Source organism: Onychostoma macrolepis, chromosome 20 (assembly GCF_012432095.1).
Source record: "Onychostoma macrolepis isolate SWU-2019 chromosome 20, ASM1243209v1, whole genome shotgun sequence".
Classification (NCBI taxonomy): Eukaryota; Metazoa; Chordata; class Actinopteri; order Cypriniformes; family Cyprinidae; genus Onychostoma; species Onychostoma macrolepis.
In genome coordinates, this window is record NC_081174.1 from 22,367,802 (window position 1) to 22,388,684 (window position 20,883).

At 35.3% G+C, this 20,883-nt stretch overlaps 1 protein-coding gene across 1 annotated transcript; it reads right to left on the reverse strand.

The window, feature by feature from the left end:
- Nucleotides 1-7,449: 7,449 nt before the first annotated feature.
- Nucleotides 7,450-19,113, reverse strand: LOC131526622 (fibrillin-2). Its single transcript, XM_058754968.1, has 21 exons — nt 19,012-19,113; nt 18,540-18,643; nt 18,236-18,284; nt 17,868-18,017; nt 17,606-17,770; nt 12,979-13,128; nt 12,722-12,895; nt 12,578-12,607; nt 12,315-12,458; nt 12,058-12,222; nt 11,332-11,478; nt 10,850-11,008; nt 10,121-10,267; nt 9,696-9,842; nt 9,236-9,382; nt 8,809-8,961; nt 8,544-8,699; nt 8,072-8,218; nt 7,812-7,970; nt 7,530-7,676; nt 7,450-7,454 (listed from the first exon to the last, which is right to left on the reverse strand). The coding sequence occupies exons 1-21, from the start codon at nt 19,022-19,024 to the stop codon at nt 7,450-7,452; spliced, it is 2,658 nt and encodes an 885-aa protein (XP_058610951.1). The 5' UTR covers nt 19,025-19,113.
- Between the last annotated feature and the right edge of the window lie 1,770 nt (nt 19,114-20,883).

Genomic DNA, 20,883 nt, shown 5'->3' on the forward strand with positions numbered 1-20,883 from the left:
AAAATAAATGAAAACAACAAATATTAGATTTAAACTAGGCAGACACCTAAAGACATCAAAGACCTCTGGTATCTAAAGTCATTCAATCACAATCATTATTCTAGGAAGGCAAAAGACAAAAATAAATCATTTGTTTGCTGATGTTACACCTCAAGCAGGAACAGTTGTAACCCCCATTGAGTTGATGCAACGAGAGTTTGGACCACAGACCTCCAATGTATTAAGACATTCATGCACATCTTTATTAAGAAGATATAAAAATATACATAATATTACTATTAGGAACACTCAAGTATGAAAGTCAGCATAAGTTGAATCTAGTTTTCTTACTCTTTGGCTGCTAAAATTTTAAACAGAAGATGAAAAAATTATCTAGGCAGCAGGAAGAAACATGTTTTGTTTGTGATTAATAGTTGATTTTGCAATAAATTGTTTTAAATATGATGTGATGGCAAAATGCAAAAGCAAAATACAAATAAAAATAAGCTGAGTTTTTAATAAAATTATTGTATTTAAAATATAATATGATTGTAGGATTTACCTGTGCATGTGTTATCGATGCTGACGGGAAACTTGAAACTGTTGCAGTGAATCCATCCAGACATGAACAATTGTAACTTCCCAGCTGATTTGTGCAGATGGAATTTGGACCACATACAGATGGACTGAACAGACATTCATTTATATCTATGAAAAAATAAATGAAAACAACAAATATTAGATTTAAACTAGGCAGACACCTAAAGACATCAAAGACCTCTGGTATCTAAAGTCATTCAATCACAATCATTATTCTAGGAAGGCAAAAGACAAAAATAAATCATTTGTTTGCTGATGTTACACCTCAAGCAGGAACAGTTGTAACCCCCATTGAGTTGATGCAACGAGAGTTTGGACCACAGACCTCCAATGTATTAAGACATTCATGCACATCTTTATTAAGAAGATATAAAAATATACATAATATTACTATTAGGAACACTCAAGTATGAAAGTCAGCATAAGTTGAATCTAGTTTTCTTACTCTTTGGCTGCTAAAATTTTAAACAGAAGATGAAAAAATTATCTAGGCAGCAGGAAGAAACATGTTTTGTTTGTGATTAATAGTTGATTTTGCAATAAATTGTTTTAAATATGATGTGATGGCAAAATGCAAAAGCAAAATACAAATAAAAATAAGCTGAGTTTTTAATAAAATTATTGTATTTAAAATATAATATGATTGTAGGATTTACCTGTGCATGTGTTATCGATGCTGACGGGAAACTTGAAACTGTTGCAGTGAATCCATCCAGACATGAACAATTGTAACTTCCCAGCTGATTTGTGCAGATGGAATTTGGACCACATACAGATGGACTGAACAGACATTCATTTATATCTATGAAAAAATAAATGAAAACAACAAATATTAGATTTAAACTAGGCAGACACCTAAAGACATCAAAGACCTCTGGTATCTAAAGACATTCAATCACAATCATTATTCTAGGAAGGCAAAAGACAAAAATAAATCATTTGTTTGCTGATGTTACACCTCAAGCAGGAACAGTTGTAACCCCCATTGAGTTGATGCAACGAGAGTTTGGACCACAGACCTCCAATGTATTAAGACATTCATGCACATCTTTATTAAGAAGATATAAAAATATATACATAATATTACTATTAGGAACACTCAAGTATGAAAGTCAGCATAAGTTGAATCTAGTTTTCTTACTCTTTGGCTGCTAAAATTTTAAACAGAAGATGAAAAAATTATCTAGGCAGCAGGAAGAAACATGTTTTGTTTGTGATTAATAGTTGATTTTGCAATAAATTGTGTTAAATATGACGTGATGGCAAAAAATGCAAAAGCAAAATACAAATAAAAATAAGCTGAGTTTTTAATAAAATTATTGTATTTAAAATATAATATGATTGTAGGATTTACCTGTGCATATGTTATTGATGCTGACGGGAAACTTGAAACTGTTGCAGTGAATCCATCCAGACATGAACAATTGTAACTTCCCAGCTGATTTGTGCAGATGGAATTTGGACCACATACAGATGGACTGAATAGACATTCATTTATATCTATGAAAAAAATAAATGAAAACAACAAATATTAGATTTAAACTAGGCAGACACCTAAAGACATCAAAGACCTCTGGTATCTAAAGTCATTCAATCACAATCATTATTCTAGGAAGGCAAAAGACAAAAATAAATCATTTGTTTGCTGATGTTACACCTCAAGCAGGAACAGCTACAGCTCACAGTAGTATTCAAACTCTAAAGACACAGCAGCTCTGTACACTCAGGTTCATAAGAAAAAAATCCCCCCAAAAATGTTAATAACACTTACCCTGACATGAGTTGTTGCGGCTCACAGGACTGTCTTTATTGGAGGTATTAAATCCACGCCAGCATGAACACATGTGACTCCCAATGATATTAATACAATCTGAGTATTGACCACACACTGACACTGCATCTTTACATTCATTGATGTCTGCAAACAAGAGTGAGAAGGTATTCCATAAATCTTGGTTTCCAAGCAGCATGTCAAGTGTCACCAAGTAAATTCACACTGGTCATGTTACTACAATTACAATCAGTACATTAATCTAATGTGATTCCTCACCTCTTTGGCAAAGTGAACCCTCTGAAGGGAGAGCTTGAATACATCCACAAGTGCCTCCCACAATGCCATCACACACCTGATAGGCCCTGCAGGTGTCATTGGGCCAAACATGATTCTCCTCACACTTGCACTCATATTCTGTTCCATTTAACCCACACACTGTAATAGAATGGGATTCATTTATTTGTGTTCAAACTGTCAGTTTCTCCTAATACTGAACTCGTCTTAGTGTGTGACATGATAAAACATTCTGATCTCACCAGTAGTCATGTCGATATCTGTGATATTAATGCTGTTTCTCAGAGTTAAAGGCAGGCTGATATTTCTGACGATATTCCGTAAGTAGTCCACCAGGAACAAGTCAAAGAATCTCACATCAATGTCAATCACGTATTTAGAAGGTAGTACTGCAAGAACAAACAGAAGCAGGTTGAGCAGAACAATCAGCATGATTACATTCTTACAATGACAAAAACATCAGTATTTTGTAGAATTGTCTTCTTCAAAGCCTGAGCTTTATATTAAAAGAACATTATTGTGTTGTAAATATTTTAATGACAAAACTTCATATACTGTAATAGACCATGTATCTTATAGAGTTATCTGCAAACAAAAAACTGCACATAATCAGTCTTTCAAACCTAGCAGTAAAATGCAGTAAAATCAAAGGAAAACAGATTAAAACAATTAAATGGAGAAAATTGATGTTGTCTTAGAAAGATGTCAGTGTCTCACCTTGGCAGAACTGTCCGTCGGCTGGAAGGGCATTGATACATGTACATGAACCATCAGTGATGACATCACAGGCCTCGTATGAGTGACACGTGTCATTCGGCCAAACAAACAGACCCTCACATTTACACTGATACTGTGTTTCATTCAGAGAACACACTGAAAGACAGAGGAAGAGTCAACAAATGTATAATTTCTGGCAGTATTCATAATCTGTAAAGTTTAATCTTATCTATACAACATGACAAAGCAGAGCCAGAGATCATACCAGTAGTTATGTTGATTTCTGTAATGTTAGTGCTGTCGCTGATTGTGTAGGGCGACCTGAAAAACATCAGGAGGTTCCTCAGCCGATCAGTGATGCTGCTGTCCATGCTATTGATCTGAATTTCAATCAGATACTCAGTCAAAGGTAGAGTCACTGTAGAAAAAGAGTGGAAAAAACATCCAGAAATTATGACTATGCCTTTTACCAGCAAAAATAACATAATCGAGGTTCACATAAGGAAATTATGAATGGATTGTGATTTTTAAGCCTGTAAGACTTAATGGAACAGTTATTTTAACCACTCCAGCATAAATCTAACCAGTTTCTGTCATAGATGAAAGAGTCAGTATCTGAAGCACACAGCAATTCATATAAAAGATGATTACTGTATTTTAATATTTTTGTTACAATTAATTTTTTAAAAAAATGATGAAATATATTTTCTACATGCTCACCATTGCATGGGTTACTGGTGCTGACTGGTCGACTCCTATTTGTTACTGTAAAACCAGTCAAGCAAGAACAGTTGTAACCCCCCATTGAGTTGATGCAACGAGAGTTTGGACCACAGACCTCCAATGTGTTAAGACATTCATGCACATCTTTATTAAGAAGATATAAAAATATATACATAATATTACTATTAGGAACACTCAAGTACGAATGTCACCATTAGTTGAATCTTGTTTTCTTACTCTTTGGCTGCTAAAATTTTAAACAGAAGATGAAAAATTATCTAGGCAGCAGGAAGAATTATTATTTTTTTCTGATTAATAGTTGATTTTGCAATAAATTGTGTTAAATATGACGTGATGGCAAAAAATGCAAAAGCAAAATACAAATAAAAATAAGCTGGGTTATTTAAGAAAATTATTGTATTTAAAATATAATATGATTGTAGGATTTACCTGTGCATATGTTATTGATGCTGACGGGGAAACTTGAAACTGTTGCAGTGAATCCATCCAGACATGAACAATTGTAACTTCCCAGCTGATTTGTGCAGATGGAATTTGGACCACATACAGATGGACTGAATAGACATTCATTTATATCTATGAAAAAAATAAATGAAAACAACAAATATTAGATTTAAACTAGGCAGACACCTAAAGACATCAAAGACCTCTGGTATCTAAAGACATTCAATCACAATCATTATTCTAGGAAGGCAAAAAGACAAAAATAAATCATTTGTTTGCTGATGTTACACCTCAAGCAGGAACAGCTACAGCTCACAGTAGTATTCAAACTCTAAAGACACAGCAGCTCTGTACACTCAGGTTCATAAGAAAAAAATCCCCCCCAAAAAGTTAATAACACTTACCCTGACATGAGTTGTTGCGGCTCACAGGACTGTCTTTATTGGAGGTATTAAATCCACTCCAGCATGAACACATGTGACTCCCAATGATATTAATACAATCTGAGTATTGACCACACACTGACACTGCATCTTTACATTCATTGATGTCTGCAAACAAGAGTGAGAAGGTATTCCATAAATCTTGGTTTCCAAGCAGCATGTCAAGTGTCACCAAATACATTCATACTGGTCATGTTACTACAATTACAATCAGTACATTAATCTAATGTGATTCCTCACCTCTTTGGCAAAGTGAACCCTCTGAAGGGAGAGCTTGAATACATCCACAAGTGCCTCCCACAATGCCATCACACACCTGATAGGCCCTGCAGGTGTCATTGGGCCAAACATGATTCTCCTCACACTTGCACTCATATTCTGTTCCATTTAACCCACACACTGTAATAGAATGGGATTCATTTATTTGTGTTCAAACTGTCAGTTTCTCCTAATACTGAACTCGTCTTAGTGTGTGACATGATAAAACATTCTGATCTCACCAGTAGTCATGTCGATATCTGTGATATTAATGCTGTTTCTCAGAGTCAAAGGCAGGCTGATATTTCTGACGATATTCCGTAAGTAGTCCACCAGGAACAAGTCAAAGAATCTCACATCAATGTCAATCACGTATTTAGAAGGTAGTACTGCAAGAACAAACAGAAGCAGGTTGAGCAGAACAATCAGCATGATTCTTATAATGACAAAAATGTAGGTATCTTGTAGAATTGTCTTCTTCAAAGACTGAGCTTTATATTAAAACAACATTACTATGCTGTAAATATTTTAATGACAAAACTCTATATACTGTAATAGATCATGTAACAAAAAAACTGCACATAATCAGTCTTTCAAACCTAGCAGTAAAATGCAGTAAAATCAAAGGAAAACAGATTAAAACAATTAAATGGAGAAAATTGATGTTGTCTTAGAAAGATGTCAGTGTCTCACCTTGGCAGAACTGTCCGTCGGCTGGAAGGGCATTGATACATGTACATGAACCATCAGTGATGACATCACAGGCCTCGTATGAGTGACACGTGTCATTCGGCCAAACAAACAGACCCTCACATTTACACTGATACTGTGTTTCATTCAGAGAACACACTGAAAGACAGAGGAAGAGTCAACAAATGTATAATTTCTGGCAGTATTCATAATCTGTAAAGTTTAATCTTATCTATACAACATGACAAAGCAGAGCCAGAGATCATACCAGTAGTTATGTTGATTTCTGTAATGTTAGTGCTGTCGCTGATTGTGTAGGGCGACCTGAAAAACATCAGGAGGTTCCTCAGCCGATCAGTGATGCTGCTGTCCATGCTATTGATCTGAATTTCAATCAGATACTCAGTCAAAGGTAGAGTCACTGTAGAAAAAGAGTGGAAAAAACATCCAGAAATTATGACTATGCCTTTTACCAGCAAAAATAACATAATCGAGGTTCACATAAGGAAATTATGAATGGATTGTGATTTTTAAGCCTGTAAGACTTAATGGAACAGTTATTTTAACCACTCCAGCATAAATCTAACCAGTTTCTGTCATAGATGAAAGAGTCAGTATCTGAAGCATACAGCAATTCATATAAAAGATGATTACTGTATTTTAATATTTTTGTTACAATTAATTTAAAAAATGATGAAATATATTTTCTGCATGCTCACCATTGCATGGGTTACTGGTGCTGACTGGTCGACTCCTATTTGTTACTGTAAAACCAGTCACGCAAGAACAGTTGTAACCCCCTTTGAGTTGATGCAACGAGAGTTTGGACCACAGACCTCCAATGTATTAAGACATTCATGCACATCTTAATTAAGAAGATATAAAAATATATACATATATTACTATTAGGAACACTCAAGTATGAAAGTCACCATTAGTTGAATCTAGTTTTTCTTACTCTTTGGCTGCTAAAATTTTAAACGGAAGATGAAAAAATTATCTAGGCAGCAGGAAGAAACATGTTTTGTTTGTGATTAATAGTTGATTTTGCAATAAATTGTTTTAAATATGATGTGATGGCAAAAATGCAAAAGTAAAATACATAAAAAATAAGCTGAGTTTTTAATAAAATTATTGTATTTAAAATATAATATGATTGTAGGATTTACCTGTGCATGTGTTATCGATGCTGACGGGGAAACTTGAAACTGTTGCAGTGAATCCATCCAGACATGAACAATTGTAACTTCCCAGCTGATTTGTGCAGATGGAATTTGGACCACATACAGATGGACTGAATAGACATTCATTTATATCTATGAAAAAATAAATGAAAACAACAAATATTAGATTTAAACTAGGCAGACACCTAAAGACATCAAAGACCTCTGGTATCTAAAGACATTCAATCACAATCATTATTCTAGGAAGGCAAAAGACAAAAATAAATCATTTGTTTGCTGATGTTACACCTCAAGCAGGAACAGCTACAGCTCACAGTAGTATTCAAACTGTAAAGACACAGCAGCTCTGTACACTCAGGTTCATAAGAAAAAAATCCCCCCCCAAAAGTTAATAACACTTACCCTGACATGAGTTGTTGCGGCTCACAGGACTGTCTTTATTGGAGATATTAAATCCACGCCAGCATGAACACATGTGACTCCCAATGATATTAATACAATCTGAGTATTGACCACACACTGACACTGCATCTTTACATTCGTTGATGTCTGCAAACAAGAGTGAGAAGGTATTCCATAAATCTTGGTTTCCAAGCAGCATGTCAAGTGTCACCAAATACATTCATACTGGTCATGTTACTACAATTACAATCAGTACATTTGTGATCTAATGTGATTCCTCACCTCTTTGGCAAAGTGAACCCTCTGAAGGGAGAGCTTGAATACATCCACAAGTGCCTCCCACAATGCCATCACACACCTGATAGGCCCTGCAGGTGTCATTGGGCCAAACATGATTCTCCTCACACTTGCACTCATATTCTGTTCCATTTAACCCACACACTGTAATAGAATGGGATTCATTTATTTGTGTTCAAACTGTCAGTTTCTCCTGATACTGAACTCGTCTTAGTGTGTGACATGATAAAACATTCTGATCTCACCAGTAGTCATGTCGATATCTGTGATATTAATGCTGTTTCTCAGAGTTAAAGGCAGGCTGATATTTCTGACGATATTCCGTAAGTAGTCCACCAGGAACAAGTCAAAGAATCTCACATCAATGTCAATCACGTATTTAGAAGGTAGTACTGCAAGAACAAACAGAAGCAGGTTGAGCAGAACAATCCGTATGATTATATTCTCATGTACATGATTTTTTTTTACTGTTTCCATTAATTTCAAATATGAAATAATTTATTTCTCAGATAAAATATACCACAAAGCCTGAGGTTAATGTTTAAAGTATCTTACTGAGTTGTTAACATTTCAAGAAAACATCATATAATAGACCATGTGCCTTATATAGAGTTATTTGAAAACAAAAAACAAGCACATAATCTCTCTGTCAAACCTAGAAGTAAAATGCAGTAAAAAGAAAACTGATGTTGTCTTAGAAAGATGTCAGTGTCTCACCTTGGCAGAACTGTCCGTCGGCTGGAAGGGCATTGATACATGTACATGAACCATCAGTGATGACATCACAGGCCTCGTATGAGTGACACGTGTCATTCGGCCAAACAAACAGACCCTCACATTTACACTGATACTGTGTTTCATTCAGAGAACACACTGAAAGACAGAGGAAGAGTCAACAAATGTATAATTTCTGGCAGTATTCATAATCTGTAAAGTTTAATCTTATCTATACAACATGACAAAGCAGAGCCAGAGATCATACCAGTAGTTATGTTGATTTCTGTAATGTTAGTGCTGTCGCTGATTGTGTAGGGCGACCTGAAAAACATCAGGAGGTTCCTCAGCCGATCAGTGATGCTGCTGTCCATGCTATTGATCTGAATTTCAATCAGATACTCAGTCAAAGGTAGAGTCACTGTAGAAAAAGAGTGGAAAAAACATCCAGAAATTATGACTATGCCTTTTACAAGCAAAAATAACATAATCGAGGTTTTTAAGCCTGAAAGACTTAATGGAACAGTTATTTTAACCACTCCAGCATAAACGTAACTAGCTTCCGTCATAGATGAAAGAGTCAGTATCTGAAGCATACAGCAATTCATATAAAAGATGATTATAGTATTTTATTATTTTTGTTACAATTATTTAAAAAAAAAAAAAATTATGAAATATATTTTCTACATGCTCACCATTGCATGGGTTACTGGTGCTGACTGGTCGACTCCTATTTGTTACTGTAAAACCAGTCAAGCAGGAACAGTTGTAACCCCCCATTGAGTTGATGCAACGAGAGTTTGGACCACAGACCTCCAATGTGTTAAGACATTCATGCACATCTTTATTAAGAAGATATAAAAAAAATATATACATATTTTTACTATTAGGAACACTAAAGTATGAAAGTCAGCATAAGTTGAATCTAGTTTTTCTTACTCTTTGGCTGCTAAAATTTTAAACAGAAGATGAAAAAATTATGTAGGCAGCAGGAAGAAACTTTTTTTTTTTTTCTGATTAATAGTTGATTTTGCAATAACTTGTGTTAAATATGATGTGATGGCAAAAATTGCAAAAGTAAAATACATACAAATATAAGCTGGGTTTTTTAATAAAATTATTGTACTTAAAATATAATATGATTGTAGGATTTACCTGTGCATATGTTATTGATGCTGACGGGGAAACTTGAAACTGTTGCAGTGAATCCATCCAGACATGAACAATTGTAACTTCCCAGCTGATTTGTGCAGTTGGAATTTGGACCACATACAGATGGACTGAACAGACATTCATTTATATCTATGAAAAAAAAAAAAAAATTACAAATATTACATTTTATGGTTTTATATTAGGCAGACACCGAAAGACATCAAAGACCTCTGGTATCTAAAGACATTCAATCACAATCATTATTCTAGGAAGGCAAAAAGACAAAAATAAATCATTTGTTTGCTGATGTTACACCTCAAGCAGGAACAGCTACAGCTCACAGTAGTATTCAAACTCTAAAGACACAGCAGCTCTGTACACTCAGGTTCATGAGAAAAAATCCCCCCCAAAAAGTTAATAACACTTACCCTGACATGAGTTGTTGCGGCTCACAGGACTGTCTTTATTGGAGGTATTAAATCCACTCCAGCATGAACACATGTGACTCCCAATGATATTAATACAATCTGAGTATTGACCACACACTGACACTGCATCTTTACATTCATTGATGTCTGGGGAAAAAAAGAGTGAGATGGTATTATATAAATGCTAAATTCAAAGGTTTTCAAACCACAAGTAGTATGTTTATTCATAGGAGCTTTGGTCAAAGTGCCTCTGTCAGATTTCTAGACAGTTCTGGTTTTGCCCACCAGGGGAGACGTCCTGATTTGTCTAATCAGTTCTTGTTATCCCTCATCTTGCTTTGTTTGGCTTTTGCTGTTTGCCCTCAAGCAACACAGTGCAAGCTTTGAAAGACACTTAGCCAATCAGAAATTAGTCAAAGCTACTTACAACTATATTTTGTATAAATCTATTTTAGGGCAATATAATCAGAAGATAACTTAGTTCTGTTTCGCAAGCAATCAGTCCACCGCAGCATTTTCAAAACGATTAGCTAATGATGTCATGAATTCCGCATACTCATGTTTGATTGACAGCTTCTCATTATCATGTTATGCAAATACAATAAAACACCGAACTACACAGAGTATTATGAACGATCATATAAAAATTGGAATATGAAATGAAAAATCCATTCATTGACAGTAAATCAAGTATGTGAACATGTATGTTTCAACAATGTGATTTCTTACCTCTCTGGCAAAGTGGCCCCTCTGAAGGGAGAGCTTGAATACATCCACAAGTTCCTCCCACAATGCCATCACACACCTGATAGGCCCTGCAGGTGTCATTGGGCCAAACATGATTCTCCTCACACTTGCACTCATATTCTGTTCCATTTAACCCACACACTGTAACAAAACAAAAAGCAGACTTTTAGGCTACAGTATATTCAAAGAATCAATAAAAGTCACTTAAATTACTCATATTATGTGGAAAATTAAGAAAGTATTTCTGAAACATTATATCTGTGTGTAAAAATATGTTATGGGAGTAACTTTGTGTTTATGTGCATGTTAATATCCAAAGGCAGACTACACTTGTTGTGTGGCACACCAAGACTGCAAATTTGACGATTTTATGTAGTCTTAGAATTTACATGGTAAGCAATATTAAGATAATCTTATCAAAAATCTTTTACTCATAGCGAAACACAGACACTTTCTGAGCTCACCAGTAGTTATGTCGATATCTGTGATATTTATGCTGTTGCTCAAAGTGAGAGGAAGGTTGATGTTTGTGAAGAGATTCCGTAAGTAGGTTATCAGGAACAAGTCAAAGAATCTCACATCGAAGTCAATCACATAGTCAGAAGGTAGTACTGCAAGAACAAACAGAAGCAGGTTGAAACTATGAACCCTCATGGTGAAACTATGTATCATCATAGTCAAAAACAGGTTTTTCTTGGTGCCAATGCCTTCTTGTCTTTTTCTGGAATGTTGATATGTTGCTGTATTTTTATGAAAGCTCTTACCCTGCAATCGAGATCAACTGATACTAATTCAGATTATTTTTATACTCATGTGTCCCATTACTGATACGATGAACCAGTTTTAACTATATGGTTTTTGACACAATAACTAAATGATCATCAGACTACAACAGTAAAATCATGAACTCCATTATGCATATTTCATTAATAATAAAAAGATAACTAATTGCAGTTTTCATTTAAAGTTCTGCAATCTAAATGGTCTGAAATTAATTTTGATATTTGTTTTGGGCTATGCCTAATTGCTCAGTGCTCATTACAAACAAGAAGAAAATAAATCTAAGAACTTAATGAATCTGCATGATTTTAGTTGCATGATCTCGATTAATATGAAATATAAAGAATTTATGAGAGTTGTAGAATTTAATGTTATTGTTATTTTTTATATTTATGAATGTAATCGCTTACCTTCTTTTAACTGGCAGAACTGTCCGTCGGCTGGAAGGGCATTGATACATGTACATGAACCATCAGTGATGTCATCACAGGCCTCGTATGAGTGACACGTGTCATTCGGCCAAACAAACTGATCCTCACATTTACACTGATACTGTGTTTCATTCAGAGAACACACTGAAAAACAGAATCAACAAAATCATCAATCATTCATGGTAGTATTTATCACGTATAAAGTACAACATTATAAGCAGAGCCAGAGATCATACCAGTAGTTATGTTGATTTCTGTAATGTTAGTGCTGTCAGTGATTGTGTAGGGCAAACTGACAGACATCAGAAGGTTCCTCAACTGATCAATGGTGGCAGTATTCTCTGCATCTATCTGAATTTCAGTTAGATATTCAACAGGAACTGGAGTCATCGTGGAAAGATAAAAAGAGTTAGGAATATTCACTGCTTTGTTAATATGCAGGAAATAATGCAGTGATCTTGACACTGGGAATGAAGTCGGATGTTTTTATGTACTGTACCTGATGGTGGTTGCCCACATGCTGTGTTATCTTCCAGGAAAAGGATGATAATTTATTAGAAAAAATACAGTTCATGTTACAGTAACTGACTGACAGATCTTCTGCATGATTACAAAAAGGAAATATATATATAAATTCTTTTACTTGTTATTTCGCTGGCTGTTTGACAGAACTGTCTGTCACTTGGAATATCATTGATGCAGCTGCATGTGTTGTTATTGATGCCGTCACAGCTCCCATATTCTTTGCATTTATCACACGGCCAGAAATACTGGTCCTCACATACACACTTGTATCCACTGTCATTGAAATTGCACACTAAGAAAGGATACAATGCAAATGTAAGCTAATATTTAACAGTTTAGCACTACTGTATTTGTGTTCAGAAGGTCATTCTTCACCTGTCGTGATGTCCACATCTAATACTTCAACCATCTCAGTAAACTGAAGTGGAAAAGTGATGTTCTGCAGATATCGCCTCATCTCATCGATCACAGAGATGTTTGATGATTCCAACTCAATTTCAAACAAGAAGTCTGTGAAGGGCAGTTCTGGGAACAGCATCAACAAGCACATCATCAGCTTGGTATTTTCATTGCATTTGATATTAGAGTGTACATTTACAATACTGCATTTTTCATCAAAATAAATATTTCATATAATATATCATATAATAAATATGTTTATATAATTAATTATAGGCTGCTAAAAATAATGTGTAAATAGGCCTATAAGAAGTAGGCACACTATTAGCACACTATTAGCCTGCCTATTAGGCTAAAAACACTGCTCATTAGTAGCAACAGATGTTAAAATATAATAATAATAATTTGCTGTACAAACCTTGTGACTGTGGTTGCTAGGATTTAACTGCCAACATTTCTAGACATTATGAGAGGCATTTTGATGGCCATATATTTGGGGCGGACTTAACCAATAAGCGAGGTAAGCGGCCGCTTAGGGCCCCGGGGAATCAGGGGGCCCCATCTGATATTGGCGAAACATATCTGCAGCGTTGAGCAGTGTAGCCGTTCACAGACATGTGCGCTGATTTTTTTGACCGCAGTGACCAGAAGTGTTTAAGTTAGAATCCACTTAACGATCAAAATTGTAATGAGCACTGAGCAATTAGGCATAGCCCAAAACAAATATCAAAATTAATTTCAGACCATTTAGATTGCAGAACTTTAAATGAAAACTGCAATTAGTTATCTTTTTATTATTAATGAAATATGCATAATGGAGTTCATGATTTTACTGTTGTAGTCTGATGATCATTTAGTTATTGTGTCAAAAACCATATAGTTAAAACTGGTTCATCGTATCAGTAATGGGACACATGAGTATAAAAATAATCTGAATTAGTATCAGTTGATCTCGATTGCAGGGTAAGAGCTTTCATAAAAATACAGCAACATATCAACATTCCAGAAAAAGACAAGAAGGCATTGGCACCAAGAAAAACCTGTTTTTGACTATGATGGTACATACCTCGTGACTGTGGTTGCTAGGATTTAACTGCCAACATTTCTAGACATTATGAGAGGCATTTTGATGGCCATATATTTGGGGCGGACTTAACCAATAAGCGAGGTAAGCGGCCGCTTAGGGCCCCGGGGAATCAGGGGGCCCCATCTGATATTGGCGAAACATATCTGCAGCGTTGAGCAGTGTAGCCGTTCACAGACATGTGCGCTGATTTCTTGAACGCAGTGACCAGAAGTGTTTAAGTTAGAATCCACTTAACGATCAAAATGCCGAGTTTTTGTCAAGTGCTGCGTTCTGCAAGTTCGGGGATCATCTCATTATAACAAAGTGTAGATACGATGTAAATAAGAGATTCAATGTAGAGCTTATTAACGGAACGTCGTGAGATCGCAATGAATTGAAGTGAGAGACACAGCTATAGTGATTATGAGGAAGCGCTCTTTGCGCGCATTCTAGGCTGTCTGTCTCAGAACAGAGATATTCACCTCAGTAAAGAAAGTATTGTGTTTCAAGTCACAATTTTATTTATCTTGATGTTTCAAAATAACTCTCTTGTGTGCTTCTCCTAGGCGCACCGGCGCGAACTATCGCGTACTTGTATAAATGCACGAATGCAATGACTGGAGATTTTTCTCTTCATAATAATATGTTTCATTTTCGATTTGTTTCTCGGCTAAGCCTACAGTATGCCTTCAGAACACTTGGAATATATAATGAGTTGCCTGGGATAATTTTATGTTTGTAAAAAGATTGGAAAGGTTTAATTTATTAAATGGACAAGTGCAAGCTTTTTTTTTTTTTTTTGGATAATGTCTTCATTTGTAATATCAAAAAATAAGGTAGCCAAATTTGGCTTTAGAACAGCATCAGGTTGACAAATTACTGGTTGTGACGGTACAAATAAACTATAAACTAGAGCGATCAAGCAATATAAGGGTTATAAACACTTGGAATATGGAATGAGTTGCATGGGATAGTTTTATGTTTGTAAAAAGATTGAATTTTTATTTTTTTTTTTTATTTAAAGTGCACGCATTTTTCTTTTCTTTCTTTATTTATTTTTTGATAATGTCTTCCTTTTGTGATCCGAAAATAAATAAATAAATAAGGTAGCCTAATTTGGCTTTAGAACAGCAGCAAGTTGACTAATTACTGGTTGTGCAGGGATAAACTAAAAACTAGAGCGAGCGAACGAGCGAGCAAAATAGGGGTTAAGCATAAAAGGGCACAGTTATTGTATGGGGGCCCCACACCTGGAATTTGCTTAGGGCCCCCAAATCGCTAAGTCCGCCCCTGATTTCAGTATTCACCTTTTTCCCGTAAGAGCAGTTTTTGTACCATTTGTACATTTTAAAACAGCTCGTTTTGCAGCTTGATATTGCAAACTAGTGTCTTACCATATTATTTTAATGCATTATCTTAATTATGAACACATTGATTGGTTTTTAGTGCAAACAGTTTTACAGTTTACTGCACTTTGTTATTCTGCTCGTTTCCCTACAGCCAAAGTCTCGCACATTCATAAAACGGCTTACTTCTGTGCTGAAAATGAGGTGGATACATAATTTGTTGATATAAGCATAGGGGTTTTTTTCCCATACGTCCTTTTCCATACGCTTTTTTCCCACCCCCCGGACATACACTCTTTTTGGACCTAAAAAAATGCGTCCTGATATCTAAATCACCCAAAATTTCCAGGATTCGGCTTTTGCTTTCTACAGTTGTCATTCATTATGTACGTTTTTGGCCCTGGGCAGGACTGTTTTCTTAATCCCTTAATTACCGCCTGCTCACGCAAACATTCTAATATTGCATATAATTTTCACGCATCGGGGAGCCGCTATCAATATGTGTATTTAAATCTCTTTTGAATGAGCATGCGCTGTTCACTTTCACTTTCGATGTGCACTCTGTGTAAGGGGAGCACATTTTATAGTGCTATATTTATTTAGTTCCCCCTGTGGGTTAAAGGTTTGAAAAATTGCATAAATTACATTTGACTGAAATGCTTGTAACATTGCATTCTACCCATGATAAACTGTGGTAGATGTTAAGTTTTGTAAAGGATTGCCACTGGTAAGAAACCTTTTAGGTTTGTTTATGATCAATCTGCATGTATTTTAGGTATAGAAATGACATATTTTCAGTTTGGATATTATATAACCCCCCTCAAACCACCCACAAACCCAACCACCAATTAAACGCCCCTGAATAACCTATACTGTGTGTGAACGTAACTGTATTAAGGACTCAAATACAGGACTGACAACCGCTGTTGTGTGAATGTGGCCTTAGTTTAAAACAAACCGATTCATAGCATGATATTGCAAGCGTATTACAGTGTAAATTAATGGACATAGAGTAGCATATCTGAAATAGAAAAAAAACAAACAGTAATATTCCCTCGCACTTCGGAAACTGTGGGCTTCCACACAGACATACACATGCACACACATCAACTTATTTCCCATATGAGAAGAATTTCTTTGACAGCGGGAAGGGTGTAGCCTCAAAATTAAAGGTAACTGACGCCAGCAGGGGTAGCTAATTCATTAAATAATAAACAGTGAATTTTGCTGAAATAGGTAATAAATGGAATAGTTTTGACTCTGTATTGATTGTTTATGTTGCTAAGGATGGTTGCTAAGAGTGTTGCAGTGATACCCAGAACCTTTGGGTGAAGTGGTCATAAGCTGGGTTTCCATCACCCTGTTTTAATGCGCATTTTGAAGTATCGCATGAGAAACGAGTGATAGAAACGCCAAATTTCGAATAAAAATCCTTTAATTCGCAAAAAAGTGTTTACACTCGCTTAATGTGGTTTTTGACTTGTGCGAAAAAGGGTTAATGCGACTAATGGGAGATGGAAATGCATTTTGCGAATAAATTCCTCCAAGCGCATCAAAAAAGTCTGGTGACTTTGCGCTATGAGACGGGATAACTTGACTAGCAGCAGACTGATCTCGTTCCATAGCATCTGAAATGTTGTTATGGTCGTTCTGAAATGCCTGAGCAAAGTCTGTCATCAAAGTATTTCTGTATAATTGTCTTACACGACTGTGTTCCCAAACAGCAGCATTCACCTCTGAAAGCAATGACAGCATTTATTGTGTTTCGTCTGCTCGCTCTGAGGCGCAATGAATTTTTCGTATATGAAAATTATTATATTCAGTAGCTTATCCTAGTTTTCTATAGGCTATTTGGTGCCAGTTTACCAGGAAGTGACGATTTTGTTCTCTTTGACTCGTTGGATGGAAACGATGCTCGTTCGCAAATGTTTTATGCAATATTCCAAATTTGCAAGTTAAATTCCCAACTTTGGAAACCCAGCTGTATCGTGCATAAAACATGTTGATGTTCACCAATCATGTTTGACAACATATATACTACTGTATATGTATAATGTAACTTACAATTAACAAATTATGATTTATTTATTTATATTGCAGCTTTTTAACTTTAAAAAAAAAATTATTACAAACATTTTCACAGATTTTTTTGAGTGCATTTGCTGTTGTCTTGTTTGGTCGTCATTCTTACCGCTCTCCAGCACACACATCTCTCCATCACTGGGAATACCATTGATACATCCACATGAGCCAAAACTGACGTCGCCACAGGCCTCATATGTCTTGCAGTTGTTGTATGACCATGCATAACCATCTTCACAAACGCACTGGTATTCGGTCACATTTGGTTGGCACACTAATATAAACATAACACAATGTTTACACAACATTTAAGAAAATGAAGAAGTAAGAATAACATAAATGACTTCCGAACACCAGTTTAACGGGCTCACCTGTTGTAATGTTTACAGCAGTAACTTCAGTGTTGTTGTCCAGCTGAAGAGGAAACCTGATGGAGGCCAATGACGCTCTGATTTGTTCAATCACCACAGCTTGTGATGCATTCACCTCAACAACCACAATGAACTCCAACAGCTCTAAACCTTTGGGAAAAGGATGAGATTTTAAGCAGGCTTGTACTTTTCAGATAAATAGCAAGACTGAACTTTTAACAGACAAAATCACAAAAAAACAACAACATAAAAAAAATAATAAAAATAAAAATAAAAACGCAAAGCATACTGTATTAATTAATATATCTTTATTTTTATATCCATAACATTAAACTATTATTAGGACAGTGTGTAAATGTGAATCAGACCTGCGCTTCTTGGTATTCTGTGATGCAGTTGTCCATCTATGTAGCTAAGCTGAAATAAAATAACACACACACACATACAAAACATTTATTTACATATAAACATTTATAGTGTGGGTTGATCATCTATTCATGTTTCCATACCATAAATTTGTGTTTTATTTCTACAAATTTAATGTTGAATTTTTTAAATGTGATTTAATGAATACAAAATATTTAATTCTTACTGAAAATAATATATTAGACAGGAATCTTGTTTTCTTTTTTTTTTTTTATGTTCCTGCAGTATAAATAAACCTTCACCTACCTCTAAATCTATAGTTGTTTCTGGAAAATCAAGTGTTTCCACAACACATTCATGGGTCAGCAGGACAGCTATGACGATTCCTACGCAGTACTTTAATATTTGTCCTGTATTTGAGAAAAAGAGATTAAGCATACATGATAAAAACTAATAAAATCAAAAATGTATTAGCACTTAATCTGGAAATTATAGGTCTTGGAAAAGAAAATGAAAGAAAATTTGACATGAATTATGTCTTATTCAACGCAAAATCTAAACTGACAGTGACCATTTTTGAAGGACAAGAGTACCAAATGTGATTTATTTCAGTGAGATGTCATAAATCAAGCCACACAATTTTTTGTTATTATATCAGAACTAAAACCATTTCAAGACTCGAGTGTTTTGAGATGAATGAGTACAGTGTCTTGCATTATAGCATTTTTGTGACAAACATAGTTGTAGTGAATCAAAAATAATTTGTAGTTTATTATACCTTGACCAGCCATATTTCTCACTGATGTATGTCGGTCAAAACCACTTCAACATATTTCCTCAGAACAAAAGGAAAATATATGGCTCATCCAGACACTTTTCATCTGTAAATAGGAAATTCTGTCATATACATATCAGAGAACAAAGATACAATTGAACAATAAGACTACATTTTGATTAAAGATGTTTAAAGTCCTTTGTAATGACCTCTGCTCACAATATTCAGACTTTCATGGTATTTGTCATAAATTCATGAAAATCTACTTTCCATCGACTCACAAAATGTAATACCTTAAAAAATCTGAAGCACTACATGTTTTAACATTGTATCCATTATTTTTACAGCAGATATTTACATTAGGCTACATTAGGGCTGAATCTTTCATGGAAGTACCTGGCAATCAATCAGACAATTTATTGAGGATTATTTCATAATAAATGACAATGACACAAACTGCAAGCACAAATAAGTACTGGTTGCACTCCAGTCAACTGCAATCGCTCACCTGAATTTAGGTCAAATTCCTGTTGTTTTACATTAATAACAGACTCAAGCATAGACAACTTTCAAAAATACAGCACATTTCAAAAATAAGGTTAGCATTTCCTTCAATAAATGTACTTCAGATAGGCAGTTTACAACAGTTTTATGTTTAAAAGAATAAACACGCTGATTTGTCACTCTTACCTTGCCTCTAGAAACAACCATGAAGAGATGCCAAACTCGTTTCTCAGGGTCTGAGATTTTGTTTCCTTGTCAAACGATCCACCTACAAAATCTTCCTGGAATTAACATGCCTTTGTGCAGGTCACCACAGTAATGTGACTGCGTGTGGGTCACCTGTTAGACAAGTTTGAGTCCTTCTATTATTTCCTTGTTCTCCTGTGTGAACAGAACAGAGAAGATGGCAGCCTTTCAAAAGAAACAGTATAAGGCCTTGTGGGCTACATTATCAAGAGTTAATGACATATAATAGGCTATGTACTCACATATCACTTAAAACCCCACGCATTGGTACATTTTGCTTGGACAGTATTATAGTGACACACTTTATCAGGTCTTGTCTCTGAAATCCAATCAACAAAGCAAAACTACCATATTTGAACAGCAGTATAAAAAATTTAAATAATTATTAAAATTATTATTAGTAGTAGTAAAATAATTATTATTAGTAGAATATATTAAAATATATTTATATAGAGTCAAACAACTCTCTGTTATGCATTTGTATGTAAATGTAAGGAAATGTATTTTTAATGGAGCAGTATAAAATTATATTAGATTCAACTTTATTGTAAATAGTATTAGCTGGGCCGAGTAGGATAGAATGTTCAGAATTTAGAGTTTAGTAGGCCGAAAGCTGAGGCAAAGAAACTGTTCCCGAGTCCGCTGGTGCAACAGCGAAGACTCCTATAACGTCTCCCAGATGGGAGAAGAGCAAACAGTCCGTGGCTGGGGTGGGTCTTCTTGTCTGAGACAGTGCAGTTGCCAATGCAGTCACACTGTAATTCAGTTTGTAAAGTTAGTGTCATTAGTGTCATTGCATAATTGTATGTACACACCTAACAATCTCTGTGAAAGGGAGCATGCAAGTTTAGTCATGCAAGATTCATCAGATTTATTTATTTATTTCAGTGAACATTATTTGTCTTAACAAATCTATCGGACCCGGGAACATTGTCTTGGGCCCTGTGCTGAGAGGGTCACATTACAGTCAGAGGAGGATGAGGTCTACACTTAAAAAAATAAGTAATCCTGGAGACTTTTATTAACTTTTTATGGTGTGCTTGATCAGGGGTGAAGGCCTGGAGTTAAACTGTGTGCTGTCTGTAAGCGGTAACAATGACAAAGCTCCTGACTGACAGCATTCTT